Consider the following 27880-nt stretch of genomic DNA (forward strand, 5'->3'; position numbering starts at 1 on the left):
AAAAAAGTAATTTCACCCTGGAGGAGTTATAGTGCGTGCGCCAGGAAAAGCGGAGGACGTGTGTCCCCCACTTGCACGACGTGTCAATACGATGCGTAATTTGGGCCCGCAAGGCAGCGAGAGAGAACTTCTCGCGATTTCCAGGAACTGCGGTCGTGGCTATCGTCAGCAATGACATCACTTTAGCAAAGAGAAAAATTCGGCTTAACAGCTTCATAAAAAAGGCGACAGCAAAATAATATTGGAGAGCCTTTGATCAAATACAAGTTTTTGATCAAATGCTCGGGGGCTACTTTGGAAAAATGAAAAATTCGAGAAAGACAAAATAGAAATGGTGTGAGCCTATGATCAAATACAAATATTTGCTCATAGCCTCGGGGGCTACTCCCATCGGGAGCGCTGTTCGCGCACCCGAGAGATTTGAAAATTTTGGGAGAGAAAGAAAATATAGTGACATAAGGCGTGGAGCCTACACCCAAGCACAAGTCCTTGACTGTAGCCTCGGGGGCTACTCCCATCGGGAACGCTGTTCGCGTGCCCGATGAAATTATAAAAAAAAGAAAGATAGAAGAACAAGAGAGTATATTTCGAGTTATAAGTAACTCTACATATACTCCCATCGGGAGAACAATATAAGTCATCTGTTGACTCAATAAAATGTGCCATTCTAACAGCCGAATAAGCACTCGACAATATATTCTCAGAACGCCAAAGTTGCGAACAATTTCTGAATCCGCAAAACTTTGCGAAGGTAAGACCCCAGATCCGTTCTGTGTGGCGTGGCGCCGTCTCTGACGTCGGTTTGCTACTTTTATTCGTATCAACAGATACGAAGAAAAATCCTAACGGACGCGTTAGGTACCCGATAAATATGACTGGGACTCGACGGAATGTTAAGACCTTAAGCGGCACTTGTCGAAGTTTACACCGGTATCCCGAGATCATGTTCAGGGACGGGATCTTGAAGTAGGTTTTTGCGGATTGCCACTAGAGCAGTTAACTAGTACCTGATCCGTCAGATGAACTAGCCCCAACTACCATTATCCCTGTACAATATAGAAATTCATGTGAAGAAATATAGAGAAGTTTAAAGTTGTCGAGTAAATATAAACATTGGAGATTTTCCCTGACTCTACGATTCAAGCAAAATCTCGGGGGCTACTGACATAGGCATCCCCAATGGGCCTGCCGAAGATAGTACCCGGGGTTTACTGAGGGCCCACGACTCGAAGAATAAGAAGAATCGGAAGCCCAAGTTGATATTAAGGAAAGTTAGAGTTGTATTAGAAGATGATGTTTGTAATCTTGCGGGAGGAGTTGGAAACCCTCCCGGACTCTGTAACTTGTACAATACGAATCCCTCGGCTCCACCTCCTATATATAAGGGGGAGTCGAGGGACAAAGAAAGCATCGAATCATTGTCTCTCAAACCCTAGTTTTCATAATCGTTGAGTACTTTTCGGCTGAAACCTTCGAGATCTACTTGCCCTCTACTTCCAACTAAACCCTAGTCTACAACCCGTAGGCATTGACAAGTTAATCCCTTGTCACTTGGGTCTTTAGGTTTTTCCCGAGACTGTAAATAAATAGGTGGAGAGAGTAGGCCTGGGGGCCCACACCACCCCCAGGCGCGGCCAGGGGGCCGCGCCCAGGCATGGCGTGGCTGCCTCCTGGCGCCCCTCCATCTCTCTCTGGACTCCGTCTTCGTTTTGGTAAAATAAGAACTTTTCCTTTTGTTTCGTCCAATTCCGAGAATATTTCCTGCACAACTTTTCTGAAATACAAAAACAACAGAAAACGGAGAACTGATACTGTGGCATCTTGTCAATAGGTTAGTTCCGGAAAATTTATAAAAGAGAAACGAAGTGTAAACAAAACATGTATAAATTGGTGTAAAACTATCATGGAGTGTCAAAAATTATAGATATGTTTATCAGTATCATTTTACATTTTATTTGAACAAATACTTTGTCATTCAATAGGTGGAAAATAATTCTATTTAATAAATCTAGATAATTTAAACTTATCTATATTTTTCTTATGATTTTATATACCTTGTATTGAGTTTAAAAGCCAAATGCCAAATATTTTGGCCGTGACCCATATCTGACCGTGTTGGATGCTGTGCGCGACCCAAACGGCCAGCTGCGCATCCACGCGCCACCCAAACGAACGTAAACGGATGCGTGGACACGCCAATTTGGATCTTCCCGTTGGAGATGCCCTAAGAGTTCAGATCGAATGAAATACTTCCTCTGTTATTACTTCACATTCCAGGTTTGGTTAAGTCATGCTTTCTAATACTTGACGAACTAGCCATGATAAAATATTAATATATACAAATCAAATGTAAATAATATGGTAATATATTACATTTTGGTACTTTTTCTTTTAATTTCCAAATAGTAACATATTTTACATATTGGTTAAACTTGCCAAAGTTTAACTTTGGTCTAACTTACATAATAGAGTAACTATGAAATGGAGGGAGTAAAATCTGGCCAATGAGCCTCGGCGCCCAGTCAAACGGTAGGAGAATTGGGTTCTATCCGGCGGATCCTATATGTCGACCAAGTGAGCGCATACCGCTCGCCGCACACCCGCGCACGCGGTATGAGCGGCCCAGTTAGGTGTTTTTCCTATTTTTTATCCATGTTTCTTCCTTTTTCTTTTGTATTTTTCAGTTTACAATATTTTTTCATAATTTTTTAGAGTTTTTTAGTTTTTGATAAATTTTCAATTTTTTAAAATGTGCAAACATGAAAAAATGTTCAAAATAAATATTTAAATACAAAAATTGTCCAAACCTTAAAAGTGTTCAAATTCAACAAAAATTTAATGTTTATTTAAATTTCAAAAAATCCTCCGTAAAGTGGGACAAGACTCCGGAAAGAAGCAAATTGAGATGGGAAAATCCTCTTATTGATTTTGTCTCTTGTCGGGTTAGCTAGCTTGCGACGGCCGGTCTAAAATCCATGGTGTTGGACTAATATTTAAATTTCAGATATGCAAGATTTAGATGGAGTTTCAAACTTTATGCTATGTTTCGCACCTGTGATACATATTACCATATAGTTTTTCTAAAAGTACCTATCAATTATCCTATTTAGTAAAAATTCTACCCGAGTACCCCATTTTCTTCGGTGATTACTTTAACAAGCGTTGCAGGCATATTGGCGATTGATTAGTAGTGAACTCACTAGAACATACATATTTGAAAGAAAAAATATTTGAGGGCAAGCTCCTCATAAATCATCATATATGCTCTATAATATTATACTTGTTTAGCCTAATTGTCCACTGGAAATATCTATTAAAGTGTGCAATTTGAAGATCTCTACCAAGATATTTAAGGAACCAAAACATGTGCAAAAAACACCCAACCACACACACTAACTTATACAATTGCCGATAACTAATCCATGGACGCATCCAATTTTATACTTATTTTAATGTGCTCACATTCAAGGTTAGTTAATTAAAGATTCTTCAAGCTAGTGTCTAAAACGAAGTACTGGTAGCATAAATATGTTAGGAATGAAACTTGCAAATAATATATGCTATAATTGTATGACAAAGAACACCATATATTATTATTATTATTATCAATATTGTTATCTGGTAAATAAACAAGTCAAGAATAGGTTTGATAAAATAAAATATAACTAAGTATAAGAGATTAATATAAATTATGTAATGTATATATCCCAATTCATAACTATCACCTCCCACAGTTTAGAACTATATTTATATCTGTTCCTGCTGCACTAAGCCCACTTCCATGGCTCCTCAACTTCCATCGTAACACGCCCCCATCTCTACTTTCTGAAATGGAATTCATTACTTTGTGGGTTTTTTATGCATGAATTATATATGTATACTTAGAAATAATTATAACATAATGTTTCTTAAAACTGTAGCAAATCCTAAGTATGTTTGCACGACAGTTCGTCATGGATATCTCAACAAATGCACACATTTGCAGTCTGCTGGCAATTTCAGAGAGCACAAGAGAGAGCAAATGCAATCAAAGTGGAATCCACATGTTGCTCTAAGTTATCTTTATGATTGCGACCAAGTTAAAGTTGAAGTTTCACCTTGTAGTGAGTTGTGTCTTGATTGCAGGCTGGATTGTTGTATACCTGTTGGAGATATGTTGCACACATCTGAATTCTTTCTCTAACAGAAACAAGTTAACCGAGAAGATTGTTGCTGCGGCAACCATGTCTATGGTGCTTGACAAGTCCCTTTATACTGTGATTAAGGAGACGAACGATTTGTGGAGCTTCTATTTTACTAAATTACAATGTACATGTCAATGCCACCGCTGATAGCTACAAGCAATCCTACTGATACCACAACTATTGGAGCTTTAGATGTCAGTGTCACCGTGGCAACTTCAGATACCGCTGCTATTGGAGCAAAAAGGGACGAAGCTGTAAGTGAACATGGGTACATATAGAATGATAAAAGAATCTACTTGATAACAAGGAGAGGCTCCAAGTGAACCTCGTGACAGATAGTGACATACATGAGGGACAATAGAATAACATAGACAAGCTACTTGATAGTAAAGAGGGGTTGTAAGTGACATAAAGGAGAACGAAAAAAATCTCACGATAGTGACATTCATTGTATAATTTTTCGATGACTGGACATGTGCTTGCAGAGAGCATCGATTTTTTCGGAACTTATACCGAGTATCCATGTCTTTGTTTCACTTCTATGCAGACATATATCAAGTACAAGTTGATTGTCATCTTTATAGAACGGACAGCTTGCTCAATTGTTCATGTAATGACATTGTCCAAATGGGTATCCAAATGAGCTAGCATGCATGGTAGCTGTGGCTAAATTCTGTTCAATGCACCATCCAAATGACAGAGCTATGGGCAGTGATAATCGTCTGTAAAGTGAAAAATTCATAGTAATAACAGGAGGCGTCACTAAGAAAATGAGCTGCCCAAATGCCTTAACGTTACCAAGGCTATTCCTCAATCGAATTTTCTATCTCCTCATCTACTACCCTTAATTTTAACATGACAAATGCTATTCCTCAAAGGTATTCTTGATCACCCTCATCAGACCACCTTTAGTTTTCAGTATCTTGTAAATTCCTAGCAAGTGGAATCTTGGTTCCTCCACGTCACCGGTTTCATAGATCACAGCTCCTATGTACACTTGAAGACCAAACATCCTGAGATGGAAAAGTAATTGTTTACAAAATATATTAGTGTGCTCCGAATGGAACAAACTCTAATAATAATTGGTTAGCAAATATACTTACCAAATCAACTCCGTGATGAGGCGGTAAACACCCTACCATAAGCCACATATATAGAGGGCCATTAGTAAACTATACATGTTCATAGTTGTGTTGAAGTTAAGATACTCATGCTGTTTAACAAAAGACTTACCAAGAAAGCCATGTTGTTGTTGTTCTTGAATGACAATATAAATAACAGAACTACATTGGGAATGAAAAGCACATGTGTCATTATTTATAAAGGTACATAATTTCCATGTAAGAAATATGTGTGTGCCAATCTAAGACAGTAAAGGATTTTCTATACTCAGTTCTGCTGTGATTTCATTAATGAAATCAGCGAGTGGTCCCTATTTTAGCAATAAAAAGGATCCATATGAAATTTGAGAAGTGCTTCTGTGCTTTTCGCAAGTTCTATTTTTACTTGAGAAATTTAAGGTTGTGATTAGAAGAACTAATCCACCTACTTTCTTCAAAGGGTAATATAGTCATTGTACATCCATTGGTTAATACCCATCTGGCTCTAAACTTGAACTCATGGCCGACGTACGTCCTTGTGCACTGTCGTAGTCCTGGCTGCCTTCGGACATGGAGGAGATGAAGTTGACACGTGTCCTCGCATGGCCTTCTTTAAGCCTTAATACTTTAATAGTCGTTGACCCGGCATGCCATTATAATTGCAGCATCCCACCAACAAAGGCAGTTGACTAGAGTTCGCACCGTCGAGGGCAAACCAGGTTTCGTTTAGGTTACTTGCCAGAGGTTCTATACACCTTGATCTGAGATCGCGCTTCCAGCATGGTCCAAAAGAGGAGCTCTACGGAAAGCATGTAACGTTGTTAAAGGGGAAAGATGGCAACTGCTTTGCTTCCTGGTAGCGTCAGACTTGACGGAATACCGACATTGTTGGGTCGCCAGCAGGCAGCAGTGGAGAAAATAATTGTGAGTGGTTATCCTTTGCAGTAACTAAATTTTGGCGCATCAAGATTCGTGCAAAAACGCACAAAAAACTTGCGGAAAGAGTAGACATACTACTCATGAAATTTACAACATAAGTACGATTTATGTTTGGCTGAATCCATAAAATATATTAGAAGTACTATTCAAAATATGAGTTTAGATTCTTCACATGAAAATTTCAGTCACGTAAATTACTTTGAGCAATCGAGGAGTTTTCTAACAGGCAACCGCATGCCACTCCTCGAAAGGCCGATCCCGTGGAATTGCTCATGTCACAGAGCTTCAAATGAGTTACCCAAGAATATTTCTTTTGTTCAAGTCACGAGATCAAGATTCTTTAGTATAGAAACATGATATGTTTGTTTTGTCTGTAATAGACACAAGGTAAACAACATAGTTTGAGTTTCAAGACTCACCGAGCTGTATCCGAGCACACATGTGGTTTGACTTCCCATTCCTTTTCAGTTCTGCTGCTAAAACACTCAACTTGTAGAATATATATCCAAGAATTATATCCACAAAAAGGTGCGGTACTAATTTACCGAGCTGGCAAAAAGCAGCAATCACTAGCAATGGGCCTGCAGAATAATAATAAAATTGCCGGTAAGTCCTCTACTGTTTCTTCAATGAACAACAACATTATGACGAATTCAAACTAGTAATGTGCACAAGGCAGTTGCGTACGAGCACCGGTATATATCATATTACAATATCCGGGAAGGTGAAAATTAGCAATGCTGTTTCTTATTGGCTGATTCAGCAATCCTGTTTTTTTTTTATTGGCAGATGGGGTAAATAGTACTGGTACTGAGCTTCTCCCCTCTGGGCGTGTTAGATACATCAAGATGAGTCAAATAGTTGGATTGGGGAAATTAGATCGTTTACTAGTGGTTTTGTGAATAGTTACTGCTAATGGAATGCGTGTAAGTTGGTTGCATTGCAGCAGTGATTCGCATCAGAATTCTGCACAAAACTACAGAAATAAACCAAGAAACCCCATAAATACCAGTGATGATCCCGGCGTGGTAGCTACGGCAGCGGAAGAAGTGGCCGCGGTCCCTGATCTCGCTCAGGGCGAGCAGGATCGGCCGGAGGGGCTCGTCGACGAGGGCGTTCCGTATGGCGTCCAGCTCCTCCTTGCCGTGCCCGGTCGTCGGCGCGTCGGTTTCCTGCGTGGGGAGCTCCTCCGGGGTGAGCTCCGTCGCCCACCACGCGTTCGCCCACCACTCGCCGTCCGACGCCGGAGCGGTAGGGCGAGCGCTGCACAGCCTCAGCACACTTCCTCGCCGCTTGGTAAATCGGAGGCCGGGGGCGCAGGAGGTGGCTGAGCGGCGGCCAGACGTGGCGCGGAAGGCGAGGGCGACTGCGGGGGATAGGCGGAGCGAGGAGGCCATGGTCGCCGAATTCATCGCCGTGCTCAGGGACATCTCTCTTTTATTTGTTCCGGTGGATCGAAATTTTTCGTTGGCTTTGATGGGAGAGGAAGGTGTTGTCGTGGCGGCTATCAAGTGCCGGGAGGCAGAGGTGCCGGACGAGAGCGGGACACGACGAATCCGTGGCGTTTGGAACTCGATTCTTTTTTTCCTTTTTCCTGTTTTTTCGAGCGGAAAAGAATTCAGGTCGGGAGCTCGGCTCAAGTGCCTTCTTTATGTAGGTCTATTTTAAATTCGGTATTTTAGAAATAAAGATTAAATTTTTTAGATGATTAAAATATATTTGTTACTACGTAGTACCTCATAATTCATGTTCGGGTTAGGTCAGGGTCAAATAGTGTAGTAAAAAAGCTAAATTGGCCGTTGAACTCATTTTTACAACTTATATACGGTAAATTGGCCGTTGAACTCATTTTTACAACTTATATATGGTTGCTAATAGTAAGTAGAAAGTTAGAGCTGAGACAAAAGGTGGCTAGGGTTTTCCTGCCTCTCGTGGGCACCGCCGCTGCCTCTGGCCCTAGAACCATGGAGGCATGGTGCATTACAGTCCTTGTCGATGGGAGCATTTCATTTTGTTGTTGTTGTTTTCCTCAATCTTTTTAGGGTTTGCGTCCTATTTAGAAAGGCGTGGCGGTGATGACTCACTGAAGATGGAATAAAGCCCTCCTTATCAAGGCTCCGCTCGGTGATGCTTCTAGCTTCGTTAGAGGACGTGTGGAGGTTTTGTCTTTGATGGATCTCACTTGATTGGATCTGTCTTTCTTCTAATCTATGTTTCTCTTCATCGGCGATGGTTGCTGCTCTCTTGCGTTAGTCCTTTAGGGTCCCGGCACAAGGATTTTCTGTCCGTCTAGTACAACTTGTTGTACCATGGTAAGTTTAGTTCAGCTCTAATGAGAGGGGCGGGGCAAGGATGGATCCCCGCCTTCGGCTCTTTCAAGTCGGTTCAGTAGTGGCTAAGTGATCCAAAGACCTTTTGTATTTTTTTTTTACTTTTAGGTTTACTTATAGGGAGTACTTCTGTTGAAGATTCTAGATAGGTTTATTTCTTCACAAAAAAGATAAATACTTAGAGGAAACTATCCATTAATTTTTTAATGATCACAAATTAATATACTTGCTAGTAACAAGCAATAACCTATTATGCACAATAGAAGCGCCATGCTTTTAAATTATGGAATGGAGAGAGAACGTGATGCACTAAACATAAACCTTAACAACTAAATCTGCTTAGAAGTAGAGGTTGTATGTGATTTCTGTAGGTTGTTGTTGCTCATAAGTCATAACGGGCCTGCATAATTAATTATTGTCTAATTTATATTAGTAAAAAGTAATGCAGCGAGCCAGCGGAGTGTTCTTATACGGAGTTCGGTCAATTCGGTCATCGGGAACTACTGATTGAATAAACCGAACTAAATTTGGTCTTCAAAATTTGCCACCCAAAGTTCTGATCGTTCTTTTGGTTTCAAACTCGTCTTCTCGATTTCAGTCTCGACCTTTTCGATTTCGATTTTTCGGCCATCAGTTTTTTTTTTAACAGGAAAGGTCCCGAAGGACCTAAGGCTTCATTTCTTCAGCGGTGGAGTACATTTTACAGATAAGGCCTAAAGGAAACATGAAAATTACTAGCTGACCCTTACAAATTGCACTGAGGACCTTGAAATAAAACAAGAAAAAAGCGATCAGGTCCAGCTCCTTCTTCACCGCGTCGAAGCTCGCCGGAGTCAACCTCTACGCCGCCGGGGATGAGACCACTTGGGGCGCAGAGGTGGGAGCCAACTCCGACGGAACCGGAGAGCCTCCGAGCTGGTAGGAACGCCTGATGGAGGTTGCTGCTGCCTTGAGGACGGCCTGTCGCCGTCACACGAGGGTGGAGGGGGCGCCCTTCGGCCGTGAAATACGACGACATAGGCATCGTGGTAGTCCTCCGATGGAGGGGCTGCCTTTCAGCCATGGGATACGGCGACAACGGCGCCGTGGAGAACCTCCGAGAAGAAGCCGACGAGCTTCCCTGCTGCAGATGCGACGACCAGCCGGAGACAGCAAGCAGCAACTCCTCCCTCTCGCCACCCCGACGAGGAAGAAGAAGAAGAAGCTTGTCGCTGCACCTCTGGCCACTAAATCCGCCAGTAACAACCTTATTTACGGAGATCTTCGTTTCCCCCCACCGCCACATCTCCGGCTCCGACCACCGGAGCTCGACGAGGCAGAGAAGGAGAACAAGCCAGTGCCAGATCCGGCCGATGAGATCTGCCACTTCCCTCCCGGCATCAACGCCATACACCATATAGGAACAAAAACTAAACCTAAATCTAAACCTAACTACTCCGACGCCATCTCCCCTCCAACTCCGGCCGGCTACTCCGGCGGAGAGGAAGAGGGAGAGGCCCGGTGAGAAAGTGGAGAGGCTCAGGTACTGTAGCGGGACGAGTGCGAGATGGGGGGGGGGGGGGGGGGGGGCAATGAGCGAGGGTCATCAGTTTTTCTGCCCATCCCTTGCTGGATAGGTACGTTTCCTGAATGTTGACCGATGAATTACTTGCTTAAAATCTGCTTTTGTACTAGCGCTGCGGCCATATCTTGGTGCTTTAACCTAGTTTATCAACAGTGCCAAGTTTGTATAGGTGTGTCGGGTTCTTCAGTTTAACTCTTTGCCCTCCTAGTCTCATTTTCGAGATGTCTAGCAACGAATTAACAACTTCATAACTACTAGTGCAAGAGTTGTGTCCCGAGGCCCGAGCCACAATGTACCACGTGGAAATTTATGCCCAATCGAGAAACCGATGGGAAGCAAAGATTCGAATGTGGCAAATACGCCTTCAAAGGCTGATGAACTTTTGTAGCTTCGGTTAATTTTTGTATGTTGTTGCTTTATCAGCACGCTCCCTACTCACCTTGCCATTCATCGTTTGAACTTGTCAATGATGGAAATATTTCGTAAAACGGGAGTGTGTTGCACGATTTTTTCCTTAAAGAAATTAACCATCTCATTCGATCACATGCCCAATTCGCGAATCGCGAGCTAGCAGCGGAAGGGAATGATGTAGCTAAGGTGTGTCTAATTGGAGGAGGAGTAGAAAACACTTCTGCGATGGGGCCTTCTTGCTCCGTGTGATCGAGTGGTTAGTCACTTAGTCTACTGCCTTCTTCATTAAGCAAGTACTCTAAAAAACTTGCGTGGGACTGTTTTCAGATGAGACATAAGGGGCACTCCTGCTTAGGGATTAATTAGAGCAATCATCGACGGTCATCCAGAGCTGTTGCTGTGCTGCTGTGGTTAGAACAGAAAACCAGTCTTCGTTCCCAGTATGTGTATAATAACCATCGAAGCCAGCAGGATTTAAGTGAAGGCGAACCAAAACAGAAAACCAGTCTTCGTCTCGTACTCCCTCTGTCACAATGCATGCGGTGCCATCATTTTTTCGTGATATATTTCAACCGCTTTTTTGACCAACAAAGCAAGTGTTCCGTGGACAATGATTTGGTGTACATGGACACCAATGCTCCTTTCACTTTTAGCTTTTTGAAAATTTTAAAACCTTACACTTTTATGTTTTTAAAAATTATGGCGTTAAATATGTGGATAGATATGTTCATGAGAAGTGTATGCAAAAAAGTCCCGGTAAAAAATACTTTAAATTTTGTGAAATAAAAAATAAACAAATCTTTTTTATATTGTTTAAAATACACGGTATTTTTTACGGGACTTTTTCGCATACACCTCACCCGCATATATCTATCTATATATTTAACGCCATAATTTTTTGAAACTTAGAAACGTGAGATTTCAAAGTTTTAAAAAATCTAAAAAGGAGAAGAGCACTGGTGCCCATGTGTCAAAGACACTTTCCAGTGTTACGTGATGTACAATTATATGGTTTGAAAGTTTATTTGAATATAAGTTTGGTGATATAACTTTTATGACATATACTTTATATTTCATTGGTTATTAAAATTACGCTTTTGCTATGTCTCAGTCAACTGATATTTTATTAAATCTAAGTCACTTATAAAAAAGTGATTGAGTTGCACTTTTTTTGTTAAAAAAGTGCAATTGCACAGAAATATTAAAAAAGTGCAATTGCACCGAGACTTAAGAAAATCTGAGTCAACTGAGACATAGATACACCCTTAAAATTAGACATGCGGCACCTAAACAGGAACAACGACAGGGGGAGTAGTATGCACTGGGCCGGTGCCATCCTGCCCTGGGAACGGGATCCTCTAACTTGAAGGAGCCAAATCAGAGAAAATAAGGAAGGAAAGTCGTGCTCATGTAGCATAAGTACGTATGCACTACTACTATGCAAATTAATTTAAATTATGGACATACATATGGTTTGGTTTGGAGTAAGGGAAACTAAAGTACTTCTCTAACTTTTCAGCTTCAAGTTAGAGGATCCCGTTGGCCCTGCCTGATGCCTGAGCAGAGTGCAGAGCACAGAACCGTCCGTCGTCAAATCTCTACTACTTAAAAAGAAGGAACTTGTTCCCCCTTCTCCCCATAGTTTGGTCGTCCTTTTGCGTCGTTCTTCCTTCGTCATCCATCATCCACCCGTATGGGCCTGGTGACCTGGCCCGTTAAGGTTTCCAGAAAATCACGTCCAACTACTACCCAAGCAATCACGATCGTTTTGCTGGCAGCTAGGGATGGCCTGGCAACGAGTCTCCCCTCAACCGCGCCGCCTCCCAGTGCCATCTCTGGATCCTCGGCTCCCGGCCGCCTCCCAGTGCCACCCCTGATCCCCGCCGCCAGCCCCACCCCGCCGCTAGATTTCCTACGCGTCCGCTTGAGGTCCAGGACGCCGCCGCATCAACTACCTGGAACGGCGGACTTCTTACCACAGGCGACCATTATGGAGGCCGGATCGACGACCGCGGGTGGCTAATCGATGCTAACTCCTGCCGGCGCATCCTTCACACGTTTATTCCATGATCCGTTCCACCCGGGAGAGATAGAATCCGTGGAGCAGGTGCCGGCGCGCAGGGGGAACTCGGGCGGGATTAATGGAGATGGAGGAGCGGGGCGGCGCGCGCAGGCCCGGGGACCGGGGTAGGAGGTCACCATGGTAGGTTCTGAAGGACGTCGAGGCCAATGACCTTTCATAAGTTCCTACTTTCAAGATGCATATCTGAAACCTTGATGTTGTTTCAGTGAGGGAGCTGTTCAGGAGGTGCACGGACGACGGTGGCCTGAGGGTATACAAGACACCTGTCGAGGGGTTGCGGGATGTGCGAGATCTCAGCGCCAATCAGGTTCAAGCGGACAAGACCAATGCGGCCAGGAGGGGTATTGGCGATGCGACCAACATCAGACTGGAGGAGGCGTCGAGCTGTAGGCTCAAAGAGGTAGCCATTTCAATCTCATGGGTCATGGCATAAGAGGAAATTAACATGACTCACTGATATGAATGGTGAAATGGTTGATGCACATATGTTGGCCTGAATGGTGTTTACTGAGATGACTCGTAGAAGTAGCTCTTTAAATAGCTGTTCGTGAACTTGTTAGCCAGAGTGAATTCACCCATATAACTAGCAGAAATTTTCTTTGGATGACTTTTTTTTTGTTCGATGCTATGGTCATAGCAACTCTGTATCAAAGGTGAATGCTTTTGGGTTCCTCAAAGAATTTTTTTTAAAGGGTTAGCTCTGCTTTTGAACTCTAGCTATGTTAAATGGATCAATTAGTGCATTATCGCTTAACCTGTTCCTTGTGACTTTTTTCAACAGCTTTTCACATATAACTCACATAGTTTGTACTTGTCTATTTCAGGATCTACATAAATTATTTACGCCTCTCACAAATGAAGATGAAACTTTAGTAGACACCTCATTGTATGGTAGTGGTCACAGGTACACACTTGGCAATCGAGCTTAGTGAATTTTATTCAATACTTCTGCTCTTATTTTGTTAGCACCATTAAGCATTATTTCTCTTCTGTTTGCAGTAAAAAAATATTAGTACTGCATGAGCCTTTAAAGATCGAGATTACCAGAGAGAAATTAGGGTGCTTGAGGCCTCGTGGTTGGTTAAACGATGAGGTGAATATTTAAATTGAAGAACTTTCTTCATTAAGGAAAAACGTCCGGCTATATTTTTTATGAGCTTGAAGTTCCAAGGCTTTATCTTGTATTCTATTTTAACCCCTTTCAGATCATCAATTTGTACCTAGAATTGTTAAAGGAGAGGGCAAAAAGAGAACCCACAAGATTTTTAAAATGCCACTTCTTTAACACATTCTTCTATAAGAAGGTCAGCTGATCTGCATTCTTTGCTTTCTATATTTGGAACTCCTGTGATGCTATACAAATTAAGTTAGATGTCTTCGAATCATGATACCATCCGATTTCCTCAAAGCTTAATTTTCTCAATGTAAATTTTCAGCTATGAAGGCAACATGGACCTCCAAATAGGGAAGCAAGAGAAGCACCACTTAATAATCATTACATCTGCTCTACTTGGAGTAACACTGTTAGTTGCAGTTTCCCTCTGCTGCTATGCCTTCGCATGGAAAACCATCAAGAAAACTCATCAGAAGGTCAGAGAAGGAAGCATCCTCTTATCTTGTTATATTTTCTTACAGTGTCTTTTATTTTGTGTGCATGTGGTCAAAGAAGAAACTCCTTCCTTCATACAAGTTACAGAAGTCAAGCGCGCAATCGTGCGAAATTTTAGAATGTCATAGCCATCGTTATAAGCTTCACTCCTTTGTTTGAATAAATCTATAGGGAAAGGTAAGGAAGATAGAAGCTATGGTTGCAGGCACACATTAAAAAGATCATGTATGTTGTAGAGGTAAGTTTACCTGGACATTTGCTTTTGGTGAATGACCAGATTTTTGTACATCAACTCAATATTCGTTAGAGACAAGAGTGTCTGGTTTGCAATCTGGAATTGATTAGGCTAGGAGCGCTATTGTGGAACAAAATATTCTCTTAGTTAGCTATTTGCACTTGAGTTTAATAGTAGTATACTGCAACCATATGTCAAACAACCAAGTTTATAGAGGGGAGGATTTGACTAGAACCATATATTGGTTGTCCTTTTTTTTTGTATCGTTACCATGTGAGTTTTCCGAATGATTTTGAGAGATAGGTAAGACCATGTAGTCCACTGTTTTAGACTGTCCATACTGCTATGTATTTGCAGGTTAGTAAAATGTCAACAATCAGTATGTGTTCAGTTAAAAAAATGTTTGTGTTAGTCTCTCTACTCCCCACCAAGTCTTAAGACCCGAAATGTGAGTCAAAATCACTTTTATATGATCATGCATAAGCCCATAGTGTAACTCAATGATCAGACTTAACACCACAATTAAATCAGATGGGAAATTATCAACAGAGGAGTGCTAAGTCAACAGTGGATTGTATATATATTCATAAAAAACCCACCTTACTCCATTCAGGTTCAAATGGCGAGGCACACCATACTGGTGCATCTTTTTTTTAAAGGCCCCTCCTGTGGGTAATTATCTGTACATTGTTGCATGTACCTGTGCATAAGTAAGTTAATAAATGTTTAAAAAGAACTTGTAAGAACATGACAAGATTTGCTGTCTGAAACACACCCTGTGTGAGTAAATATGCATGGAGTTTGTTGGCTGAAACCATCACTGGCGGCGCCATCGCTAAGGTGCACCGACAACCTGCTGCTTAGACGAGACCAGTCCAGTTTCTTTTCATGCCGTCATGTCCAAGTATGTCCACAAGCGTGATCTCCATTGAGTCCTCAGACAGAACCGCCCCTACTATGTCACATGCTCGTGTCCACTGTGGTCACCATGTTCGGAGCAGCTAACCTGGCAAAGTCCTGGGCCTCCGGTAGTGTTCCCAGTCTGAGGGCCTTCACTTCAGAGGCAATCTGTCTTGGTACGTGACTTGCATAAGCAAAATTTTCATTAACTAGAATGTACAAAGTTTTCATTCATATTCATACAGGTTAATTTCTTGTTGATGTTTGTTTGTTAAATGTCTTGCATTTCTAAAGAGTACATGTTTTAATTTCTTGTATCATGTGAATATCTACATACTTATCTCCAATTCATATTGGAGGATATATAGGCTAACATATTGTTTTTTTCCATATACCATATAACTTTTCCTTATATGCAGGTCTAGGGAGAGCAAGCCTACAGATCACATCCCCTTTGATTTTTTTGCTCTTTCTTTGTTCATGATAATTTGAGCTTTATGCCTAATCAATCAAAATCATAAATATGTTTTTTCGTTACACGTTAATATATAGTATATGGTTTCATGCCCAGCGAAAACAGCCGGCCCTAAATTAGGACCTATTGATTACAGATTGTTTTGGCCTGTTCCTCGTAGACATGTGAAGATTTTTTTTTACCAATTAGCTGATAGTCAAATTGGAAAAAACCACATGCATTTTCTCTGAAAACTTGGTTATTTGAACTTCGAAAACATTTATTATTGATCTGATGTTGCAAAACGTGGTCGATTATCAGAGAACTATGTCCAGCGTAGATATTAAAGCTCATCTAGAAGCCATGTGTGAGGCTTTAGCTGATATTTTTGCAATGGATGAAGGGGGAAATTAATGAAAAATTATTCTATTTTGTTGTGAAAAACTACTTCTCAATTATAGTTTGTTCTAATAACTAATAGCAACATAAGTCATCAGGAAGCACATCTATATTTTCCCTGTGTGTACACTTTTCTTTGTCGGTTTATTTCATGCGTTGCTATAGTAGAAAGGATTACGGATTGGTCTTGGAGGATATCATTCAGTTTTTATGGTTCGTTATTGTCAGGAAGATTCAAGAGGTCATGGTGTGGGGGCAACACTAAAGGTGTGCATGTACCAGTCTATATTTTTTTTAGTTTGCCTTCTCACATACTGAATTCTTCGTCGAGCTGTAGGTTCATATCATACTGAATTATAGTTTGTTTCATATTCTTGGCTCAAGTGTAATGTCAGGTCTTTGATGGCATCTACAGATCATCGTCTCAAGGATTATGGATGAGTGGAGAGCCTGGGTGGCTTGCTGCGGTGGAAACCGGCGATAGTATCATAGTAATTCCTTTAGTGTTTTCTATTCTGTTGTTGTCCCAAAGCAGGTGAGGGTTAATTTTGTGGCCGTGCCCTTCAGGTCTAATTAATATCTCCTCTTAAGCTTAGTGAAATAACTCCATTTAACTCCCTTTTGTTTCATATGAGCTATTTCATTGTGGCATGTCCATGTGTAACTTAAATGTTTTGATCACCTTGAAAGCAAAGATGGATTGATTTGCTCATTTTTATGTAAAATAGAATTATGTTTTTAAATAAAATCTCTTAAGTCCATCAAATTAATACTAATGGAGGCTGGATCTTGGTGTTCTAATTAATATTTTCTTTGTTCCAATGTATTCGGTCTATCTTTAATTGTCTATAAAGATATGATATGATAGCAATGTTTTAGTGATAAAATAGCATTATCATAAGACAGTTCGTACTGTCATATTTGGTGGCATGGTAGGCATGAATTCGTTGCCGGCGCTTGTTTTGGAAGCTCGCTGATACTTACCAGCTCTACGTGGTCATTAACCATCACTGGTGGTGCAATCCGATCACCCTCATACTATCATACTGAAATCAAGCATGTTTTTTCTTCTCCCGTTGCAACGCACGGGCAAATTTCCTATATAAAACTCATGGAAACTTGGAACCACGGAATTGGAACTGATCCGTTGCCTCTTTTCTACCAACTCCACCGTCCCCTTTCACGTTCCCCACAACAAGGCCCAGCTCCCACCGCTCACGCCATCAACACAGCCCACCTCTCCGTGGAGTAACCCCACTAGCTGACGAGTACCCCACCCGCCAGCGACCCAAGCCCCAGCCCGCTCCAGCTCACCGTCAGCACGCGAGCCCAGGTACCCACCTGCCAGCGACGCACCCACAGGTCATCATCCTCAGGCCGTCACGCGAGCCGAGACACCTGGCGAAAAGGCCAAGAGGAAAAAAATAAAAAGAGTTTGCGGCCAGCCAGATGGGAAGATCTCCGAACTGAACCCGTCTCGCTTTCTCCCTCACGATTTCCGCTCCCCGGTCTCCACATCTCCCCCATTTTTTCTTCCCCTTTTCAAACTCTTCGTCTCTTCCAGCAGCAGCAGCTGCGCCACTTGGACCGCTCCGCCCGCTCCCCGTCCCGCGCCGGCGTTCGCGTTGGCCGGGTCGCCCCGCCCGCCCGCCGACGCCTCCTCGGTTGCTTCGCTTTCCGCAACAGGGGCCTGGACCCCAGATGCGCGTTGGCCTCTTGGGAGGGGGAGGCGAAACGGGCGCGGGTGATTCAGTCGGAGAAGAGGAGGGCGCGGAATGGGGTTCTGGATGGGGCTGGCCATGGGGGTCGCCGCCGGCGTCGCGCTCATCGTCGCCTTCGCCCGCTGCGAGAACTCCCGCGCCGCCCGCCGCCGCCAGCTGGTAATTAAGCGCCCACCACCACCCGCACCCCTTTTCCTTCCTCGATTTGCGATATGTGCGATTAGGGTAGAACAGCGTGGCGTAGGAGCAGAGGTGGGCCCGCATCCGTACGTGCCTTTTGCGGTGGGATCGTTGAGCTGTTGCCTTCGTTAGGTGGACAGCGCGCTGGGTGTCGCGTTGCTCCTTCTGTCTGTCGGCATAGGTTTTTGGCTTACATGGCCTGCAACTTACAAGCCGAAGCGAGGCGCTCTCTCGCGCGCGGCTTGTTAGATTTTTCTGCTACTACTTGTATGGGATCACTCATTTTAGGGGCACCAGTTCTTGCCGACAGATACGTGCAAGGGAAAGTGCTTGCAAGCAGCCGATATGGTTAATACAGTTGAGCACTTGCAATGCTGGGCACTTCCTGTCACTGTTAGTAAGACTAGACAGTTAGACTTATACTGCTGGCAGGGCACACGTTCTTGCCTACATGACTTGCAACTTATGAGCTTTTTACTACAATGGTAGCATAGTTTGTTTGGTCAAACATAACCTTGTAGGACAGCACTCATTTTGGGGGCTTGATTTTTGCTGACAGATAAGCACAATAGCAAGTGTTTGTAAGAAATATCGTTCATGTAGTTGAAATGCTGACATTTCCTGTCGTTGTCAGTAAGACAGTTAATTTAGGCCAATTATTACCCATGGGATTACTTCTGTATCATCATTTTTTTGTTGAAGAAACTGCATGTTCTATAGATAGAGAAGGCAGTCGTACCCAAATTTGTTCAGAGTATTTGAACCCAGGTGGTGGGATATTAGGATTGTGCATCCACCCACACCTAAGTACCTAACTGAGAATGAGATAGCCCTAGTTACTTCATGTCCATCTTATACTTGGAACACCTCGCTCTGTCAGTGCTATCTTTTTAGATTGCAACCATACCTGAAACTAAATAGGATTTCGCTGGTCATTTGTGCAGGCTGCCACGGTTTCTACTTTCTCTAAGATGACGGTCGAAGATTCACGCAAGTTACTTCCAGGTGACCTGTACCCGTCCTGGGTCGTTTTCTCTACGCAACAAAAGGTATACTTGTTTAGCAATCTCTAGTTAGCTCTACTTCACACTGTAGGTGGATGATCATATGCTGATGCGCGCAATTCTGCAGCTAAAATGGCTTAATCAGGAGCTCACAAAAATATGGCCCTTTGTGAATGACGTAAGCATTTCGTTCCATGTTACCTGAAACCTGGGCTGGAATTGTTTTTATCTGACTTAATTTGAAAACATTCTCTTCTTGAGCATCTTCTTCTCTGGCCATTCATTGCTGCAGGCAGCGTCTGAGCTCATCAAAGCCTCTGTTGAGCCTGTTCTTGAACAATATAGGCCTGTGGTGTTTGCTGCCCTCACGTTCTCAAAACTCACTCTTGGTACTGTTGCACCACAGTTTACTGGTACGTATTTTCAAGTTATCTTTCACTGTCATCTGTAGATAATTTGTATTTGTTAAGACACTGTACTTTACTCTTTATTTTTTGCCAACACATTGTTCAGACACAAACTTCACTGACCCTATTTAGCATGTTTTAAGCAAGAGTATGACACCAACAAAGCAGACAATAACTGCTGAAGTATGCAGCTGCTGGATATTAGACTGTGTACACGATGTTTGCCTTTTTTCTAGAATCAATAATAGTAAAATGGTTTTGAGGCCTTGAGGGTGCTGATATTAGATTTTGTACATGGTTTTTGCCTTTTTTCTAGAATCAATAATCAGTAATATTAAAATGGTTTTGAGGCCTTGAGGGGGTGGCTGAATGCCTGTTATTAGATGCATATCACCTTGCCAAATACAGAAAATTCCATCCTAATCGATAGAAGGTTGTTATAATGATGTTCCTGCTGTTTATTAAGTGCTCACTACATATTATGCATTTAGAATGCTAGTTTATGTAAACATTTAGTTATCTTCTGACGATTTTGAAGCAGCTCGTTCATTTTGCGGTACTTCATTTTTGTTTTAATTTATCTATTTTCACAGAATATGTGGTGTATGTTTGCAGTTACCTGTTCAATGTTGACCTGTAAGTTTTCCTACCCATCTCGTGCAGGTATTTCAATCATTGAGAGTAACGAAGAAGGTATTGTTATGGAGCTAGAGATGAACTGGGATGCCAATCCAAGTATCATATTAGATGTAAAAACTAGACTTGGCGTTGCACTACCAATACAGGTGATCTATTTCATGTCTACATGGCTCGCACAATTGACCTTTATTTGAGACTGTTGGAATAATATATTTGTCGTCTTGTACATCTAATCTGACATTACACAAACATTTTTTATCAGATTCTACTCTAGTTAACTCATGACCGACATAGGATCATATTGTATTAGCTCATCACCTAATTCATCAGTTTCTGTGGTGCAAAAATTTAAGCTCAATTTGTGCATGGCATCGTGATTTGTGAGGGTCTATATGTACTTTGATTGGGTAGTAAAAGTATGATCATGTTCTGTATGTTGTACACCAAAATGAACTTTATTACTTTACCATAGTGATAGGAGTGCTCTTGCCATATAGGTGAAGGACATCGGCTTCACAGGAGTTTTCCGCTTGATTTTCAGACCGCTGGTTGAAGACTTACCATGCTTTGGAGCTGTTTGTTTTTCTCTTAGAAAGAAGGTTATCTTGTTGTCTATCGTTATTTTTCTCTTTTGCTGAAGCTATCACATCGTTAGCCTAACTATTTTTTCTTCTCGGAAATTATGTTAGAAAAAACTGGATTTTAAACTGAAGGTAATTGGTGGCGATATTTCTGCTATACCTGGAATTTCAGCTGCTCTTGAGGTTTGGCTATACTTTTTTTTTTTACAGCATAGAGTTGGAATTTATCAAAATCCTATGGTTGAGATAGTTGATATCCTTATCCGTTTACAGGACACTATAAAAAATGCTGTTGAAGACTCAATAACATGGCCAGTAAGGAAAATCATTCCTATAATACCAGGGGATTACAGGTAGTTATTGGTTGATTCCTGATTACATTTTGGTGTCATTTACAAAAATAACTGGCACTAAATCACAAAAGAATGACCATAATATACATTTTGTGTCAGTGATTTGGAACTGAAGCCTGTCGGCACATTGGAAGTCAAGCTTGTGCAAGCAAGAGATTTGACAAACAAGGATCTCATAGGGAAATCTGATCCTTTTGCCACTTTATATATCCGACCATTACCAGACAAAACCAAGAGAAGTAAAACAATTGTAAGTATTAGTGTATTACTAATTCCATTCCTTGTTTGTGCGTTCTACTTTTTGGGATTCCTAATAACTTTTGTCGTCATCTGTATAGAACAATGATCTCAACCCCATTTGGAATGAACACTTTGAGTTTATTGTTGAAGATGCTGATACTCAGAGCGTGACAGTGAAGATCTATGATGATGATGGTATTCAGGAATCTGATTTGATTGGCTGTGTTCAAGTTAGCCTGAAGGATCTTCAACCAGGCAAAGTAAAGGATGTCTGGTTGAAGCTTGTAAAAGATTTGGATATTCAACGAGACAGGAAAGATCGGGGTCAGGTGAGCCCAATTTTTCAAGAATAGACACCATATCATCATTCTTCATCAGGCATATTGCCAAATTGGGTACATAACATTCTTGTTTGCATGTCACCTCTTCTTGTGACATGACCCCAACAGGTGCACCTTGAACTACTCTATTATCCATATAACATGAAGGATGAGACTCCAAATCCTTTTAAACAACAGTTTTCGATGACCTCCTTAGAGAGGACAATGACGAGTAATGGAAATGGTTCAGGGAGCACAGATTATAGCAGGTTGTCATCAAGGAAGAGAAAGGAAATTATCCTGCGGGGGGTTCTCTCAGTAACTGTGGTATCTGGTGAAGATTTGCCAGCAATGGATATGAATGGCAAGTCTGACCCATATGTTGTGCTTTCTCTCAAGAAAACAAAAACAAAGTACAAGACAAGGGTAATATCTTTATCAGCTATATTAACAAAATATTTATGCATGGCTATCTCTAACAAGTATAATATCACAATGATAGCCAAAAAATTTCAACTTTTTTGCGAAGTTGACCACCTTTACCTATGCAATGTGCTACCATCAGAATTTCTCAATAGTAGCATGTCCTCACTGTTTCTATCTTGTCACTGACTGCAGGTTGTGACTGAAAGCTTGAACCCAGTTTGGAATCAAACTTTCGACTTCGTTGTCGAAGATGGCTTACATGATATGCTAATGCTGGAAGTATATGACCATGACACTTTCAGTAGAGTAAGTTCTGTTGAAATTTTCATCATAATGCTTTCCAAGTAGTTTTTTCAACTGCAATATGATTCATGTTAGCATAGTAAATGTTGACGACGTTTTCTGTAGGATTACATGGGACGGTGCATCCTGACATTAACTAAGGTTTTGATTGAAGAAGATTACAGCGATAGCTTCCCGTTGGAGGGAGCAAAGACCGGGAAGCTCAACTTGCATCTGAAGTGGTCGCCGCAATCAATCTTCCGTGATTCGGGAGAAGCAGCTTAAAGTTCAGAGGGTTCACATTGGTTCCTCTGGTTTTTGTGGGTGGATATTGTCCATGGTTGGCTTTCTTTCTGAGAACCAGCTGGGTTCAGTCATCGTTTGCTCAGGTGTGAATTAATAGCATCATTTTGACGCGACGCAGAGTTATGGTGTGGATAGCTCGAATTCTGCAGTGTATTGGCAGTGATCAAACGAAATTATGTTTCCCTTGTAATGCCATATGCTCAAAGCACATCTGTAAATCTTGTAGGAACAAATTGAGCTGCTGGAGCTGCTGTGAATGCTTTGTCACTCTCATGAGGATTAATCCATTTTACTAGATGTGACATCTAGCGGCTGGAAATGGCGTGTCTATAAGCCCTAGTTGCTCTTGTCGTCTGAAGTTAACACCCAACAACTGTGGTTCCTATGCAGCATGGTGAAAGGATACCGGTCTATTGCCATCCGAGAGGTGTGAAAACATGAGTCAGTAGATTACTCTAGCAGTCCGATTACTATAGATTACTGGCCATACTTGGTCATTATAGCAGTCTGATTACTCTATCGTTACCGAAGATCATCTGTCAATTTCTTCCCATTTATTGCCTAGGCACGGCAATCAAGTTAGTGTTCGAGTCCCTGTCGGATCATAGACAAACGACTGTTCCAGTGCAGTACACTGATCTCCTGAAGGTTTGAAGGAGCTTTGGTCAGTGGAGTATGGACTGGTTGTACAAGGCACAGTTCTGAGCGAAATGTGCTAGAATGACAAGTCTGAAGTCGTCATAGTCGTCTGCATACCTGCTACTGCAAGCCTTTTCTCATCCTCCATTTTGGCTATGGTGGACTGGTGGTAGTGCGAATGCTTTCGCCTCTGCCGTGAAGGGGCGGTCCGGTTGAGGGGAGACTTCTCCGGAGCTGTGCGAGAGAGGTAGGCGGTTAATTGAGAGATCTGTTTAGCTAATTTGGTAACTGAATTCATTACCCTTTTGTTCAGGATGCCGAGCTGAGCTGTGTTTCTGCCCTCCTTCATTTTTCTCTACCTCCGCGAGCGACTTGGTCTGAGTTAGCTCTCAAGCAAACCTTGCGTCCCTCAGGCTGTCAAGGTGCTATTGCATGACTTGCCAGATTATTTTCAAGTGCTTTCTGCAGTTAGACCTTGATGGACCTAGATCCAGAATTCATTTATTTTTCTTCTACAGTAAAATCCAGAAAATATCACGAATTCCTTCCATAAAGTTGAATGATTAGATTATTACTTTCTTTATTCAGCATGTCCTCACACATATCTTCGGAAACTCTCTATTTAGCCGTCCTTTCGGCCATGGCTTCATCCCCTTTTTACTCATTCTCCAAATAGTATGATAGTTGGATGGCTTGTGCTTCCATAGACCCCCAAGCCTTAAAATAGTGTAAAGTATCATGGTATCGTTTAATCTCAGCAGTCCTTATGTTTCACTCAAGAAAACGTTTTAACCTTGGGGTCTATGGAAGAGCTAGATTGTTTGCTTGGTTTTAGTTCATATATGTATGAGGTTGGCCCTTTAATTTGGCAAGCAGTCATGTAATTTTCTGGAAGAATGGACACTAATATTTGTCTAAATAACTCACTCTGCAGTTCCCAAAGGTAACATACTATGGCTGGACTGATTGTATCAGGAATCGCAAACTCGGTTCTTGAAAAGGCTACCTCATTTGGCCCCGACTGGGCTGTTAATGTGATCGATTCAGCCCGAAACGTTAAAAAGGAGATTGCAGATTTGGAAAGTTCATTGGCATATATGTGCTGTTTTTAGATATTTGAAAATTGATTGATCCGAAGCCCATCTGGTCACCCGATCTAGTCAAGTTGTTGCTTTTTTTCGATAAAGGATGCTTTATTACTTTAATAAGCAATTACATCCAGCCTCTGCATAACCAGGATGCACACAGCCGTTTTGTTGTCTCAAGTCCAAAAGGATAAATAATAAAAACTAGGCGAGATACATATCGGAACGATGAATCATATAACGCCTAAAGTGTAGGTGGGGCATCTATCCGTAGACTATGCTGCCACCCATGTAGGGAAAAAGTATCCCTCGTCGTAGCCTCCAACCGTGTACAGACCTCCGTAAATAGTTGTTGGTTCTCCACTCGCTGTAGAGGTAACCATGAACGGAGAATACTTGTACATCTGTAGATGACCTGCAACAAAGAACAATTTTTGTCATTAAAGATCTTGTCATTTCTACATAGCCAAAGCGCCCAGATAACTGCTAGCGCCCCCACCCTAAGAAGCAACTTAAACCTTGAATCTATACCATGAAGCCAATTGCCAAAGACATTGGCGACACTAGTCGGAGGATACAAGGTAGACGCTACTTGGATGACAGACCATATAGATCTCGCGAACTGGCACTGGAAGAATAAGTGTTTGATTGTTTTGTCCTGATGACAAAAAACACACCGTGTACTTCCATGCCAATTCCGCTTAACAAGATTGTCTTTGGTGAGAATAACCCCACGACGAAGATACCATCCAAAAATTTTAATTTTTAATGGTATCTTCATCTTCCAAATCTTCTTATTGTTGTCAACTGGTAAGTCAGAAAGAAGGATCGCATTGTAGAAAGATTTTACGGAAAAGGTACCATCTACATGAAGGTTCCATCTAAATTCGTCTGGTTCAGGTGATAAATGAATATCTCCGAGCCGTTGAATTAGGGTATTCCATGCCACAAGTCTTTGTCCAAGTAAAACCCGTCTGAACGTCACATTCGGAGGTGAGGTAGCCATTACAGTAGCAATGGTATCACCTTGGCGACGAGCAATCCTATACGGAAGCGAGGAATCACATTCACGTAAGGGTGCATTGTCTAGCCAAGCATCTTCCCGAGAACCGTATCTGTGCTCCATTCCTTATTGAGAAAGTACCATGGCGAAAGAATACATTTTTTGTCGCCATAAGACCAGCCCAGAAGTGAGAATCCCCAGGTTTCCAAACCACTTGGGATAATGTCTTCGAACCGATATACTTTCTCTGAAGAATAGTTTGCCAAGTCCCACCCTCAGTAAGTAGCTTAAACAGCCATTTACCCAGAAGAGCTGAATTCTTGACCTCCAGGTCATGAACTCCAAGCCCTCCTTGATCTTTGGGACTACAAACTATACTCCACTTAACCAGTCGATATTTCTTTTTCTCACTGTCCCCTTGCCAAAAGAATCTGGATCGATAGTAATCGAGTTTATGCAGAATTCCTTTCGGTAGGATGAAGAATGATAACATATACAATACCATATTTGTGAGTACCGAATTAATGAGTACCAATCTTCCTCCCAGGGACAACAATTTACCTTTCCAACTACTAAGGCGTTTTTGTAATCTTTCTTCCACTAATTTCCATTCCGCGATTGTAAGTCTCCGATAATGAATCGGAATACCCAAATAACGAATAGGAAATTGGCCTTGCCCGCAACCAAACAACTCTGTATACAGAGCCGTATCGTTTTGGGCATCACCGAAACAGAACAATTCGCTTTTATGGAAATTGATTTTCAATCCTGACAACTGCTCAAAAGCCGCCAAAATTAATTTCAGATTTTGAGCTTTTTCAAGTTCATGATCCATAAACAGAATTGTATCGTCGGCATATTGAAGTATAGATAAACCACCATCAACCAGATGTGGAATCACTCCTTCAATCTGGCCATCAGCCTTGGCCCGCTCTATGAGTATAGCCAGCATATCCGCTACAATGTTAAACAACATCGGTGATAACGGATCCCCTTGGCGTAACCCTTTTCGTGTTTGGAAATAGTGGCCGGTGTCATCATTAACCCGGATTGCGACACTACCTCCATACACAAAATCATTTATTAGAGCGCGCCACTCTGGAGAAAAACCTTTCATCCTGAGTGTCTGTTGTAGGAAAGACCAATTAACTTTATCATACGCCTTTTCAAAATCTAGTTTTAAAATAACCCCATGTAATTTCTTAGAATGCATCTCATGTACCGTCTCATGCAAGACCGCCACTCCATCAAGGATGTTCCTTCCTTGCATAAAGGCTGTCTGTGATGGCTGGACAACATGATCCTCAACCGTATTAAGTCTAATGGTGGCCACTTTCGTGAAAATCTTGAAACTTACATTTAAGAGGCAAATAGGTCTATATTGTTGAATCCTTTCTGCCTCATTAACTTTCGGTAACAAGATTACTTCACCAAAATTTAGACGAAATAATTCTAGTTGTACAATGTGTAGGTCACTGAACAAATCTAGAAGGTCCGATTTAATCGTATCCCAGAAAGTTTGATAAAACTCCGCTGGAAAACCATCAGGACCCGGTGCTTTGTTGCATTCCATTTGGAAAATTGCCTTCTGAACCTCTTCCTCAGTATAAGGTGCGGTTAGTAGACCATTTTCTTCCATAGAAACTTGGGATATATCGTCCGTTAAGTCCTCATTAAGAGAGAAGGTGCTTTCCTCCGGAGGACCAAACAGGCCTTTATAATAATTAGTAATGTAAGATTTGAGTTGCTCATGGCCTTCAATCAACCCTTCATCTTGAATAAGAGAATGAATACATTTTTTCCGATGTCTCCTGATGCGTGTAGTTGACACGTCCGTTGGGAACCCCAAGAGGAAGGTGTGATGCGCACAGCGGCAAGTTTCCCTCAGTAAGAAACCAAGGTTTAATCGAACCAGTAGGAGTCAAGAAGCACGTTGAAGGTTGATGGCGGCGGGATGTAGTGCGGCGCAACACCAGAGATTCCGGCGCCAACGTGGAACCTGCACAACACAACCAAAGTACTTTGTGTTGGAGATATGCCCAAGAGGCAATAATAAAGTGGTTATTATAATATCTTTGTGTTTATGATAAATGTTTATATACCATGCTATAATTGTATTAACCGAAACATTGATACATGTGTGTTATGTAAACAACAAGGAGTCCCTAGTAAGCCTCTTGTATAACTAGCTTGTTGATTAATAGATGATCATGGTTTCGTGATCATGAACATTGGATGTTATTAATAACAAGGTTATGTCATTAGTTGAATGATATAATGGACACACACCCAGATGAGCGTAGCATAAGATCAAGTCATCAAGTTCATTTGCTATAAGCTTTCAATGCATAGTTGTCTTAATCCTTCGACCATGAGATCATGTAAATCACTTACACCGAAAGGGTACTTTGATTACATCAAACGTCATTGCGTAAATGGGTGACAATAAAGATGGGATTAAGTATTTGGAAAGTGTGAGTTGAGGC

General features: G+C 41.8%; 2 protein-coding genes and 1 long non-coding RNA gene across 4 annotated transcripts; 2 read left to right on the forward strand and 1 right to left on the reverse strand.

Moving 5' to 3' along the window:
* Window positions 1-4794: 4794 nt before the first annotated feature.
* LOC127336921 (uncharacterized) lies at window positions 4795-7737 on the reverse strand. Its single transcript, XM_051363787.2, has 5 exons — window positions 7233-7737; window positions 6643-6804; window positions 5418-5467; window positions 5288-5319; window positions 4795-5197 (listed from the first exon to the last, which is right to left on the reverse strand). Exons 1-5 carry the CDS (start codon window positions 7651-7653, stop codon window positions 5050-5052), a joined length of 813 nt encoding a protein of 270 aa, XP_051219747.1. The 5' UTR covers window positions 7654-7737; the 3' UTR covers window positions 4795-5049.
* A 4550-nt stretch (window positions 7738-12287) lies between these two features.
* LOC127336920 (uncharacterized) lies at window positions 12288-17303 on the forward strand. 2 transcript variants are annotated; one of them, XR_007873575.2, is made up of 8 exons: window positions 12288-12731; window positions 12818-13011; window positions 13436-13515; window positions 13611-13704; window positions 13817-13915; window positions 14048-14201; window positions 14392-16475; window positions 16624-17303. It is a non-coding gene; the product is annotated as an uncharacterized lncRNA (long non-coding RNA). The 2 variants fall into 2 exon arrangements; XR_007873574.2 differs by having other exon boundaries at window positions 14048-16475.
* Window positions 17304-17634: 331 nt separating this feature from the next.
* On the forward strand, window positions 17635-22986 carry LOC127336919 (synaptotagmin-5). Its single transcript, XM_051363786.2, has 13 exons — window positions 17635-18088; window positions 19054-19158; window positions 19241-19291; window positions 19406-19526; window positions 20184-20305; window positions 20657-20758; window positions 20849-20923; window positions 21014-21093; window positions 21193-21343; window positions 21432-21662; window positions 21783-22079; window positions 22272-22385; window positions 22488-22986. Exons 1-13 carry the CDS (start codon window positions 17984-17986, stop codon window positions 22644-22646), a joined length of 1713 nt encoding a protein of 570 aa, XP_051219746.1. The 5' UTR covers window positions 17635-17983; the 3' UTR covers window positions 22647-22986.
* Window positions 22987-27880: the final 4894 nt, after the last annotated feature.

Source organism: Lolium perenne, chromosome 2, assembly GCF_019359855.2.
Source record: "Lolium perenne isolate Kyuss_39 chromosome 2, Kyuss_2.0, whole genome shotgun sequence".
Classification (NCBI taxonomy): domain Eukaryota; kingdom Viridiplantae; phylum Streptophyta; class Magnoliopsida; order Poales; family Poaceae; genus Lolium; species Lolium perenne.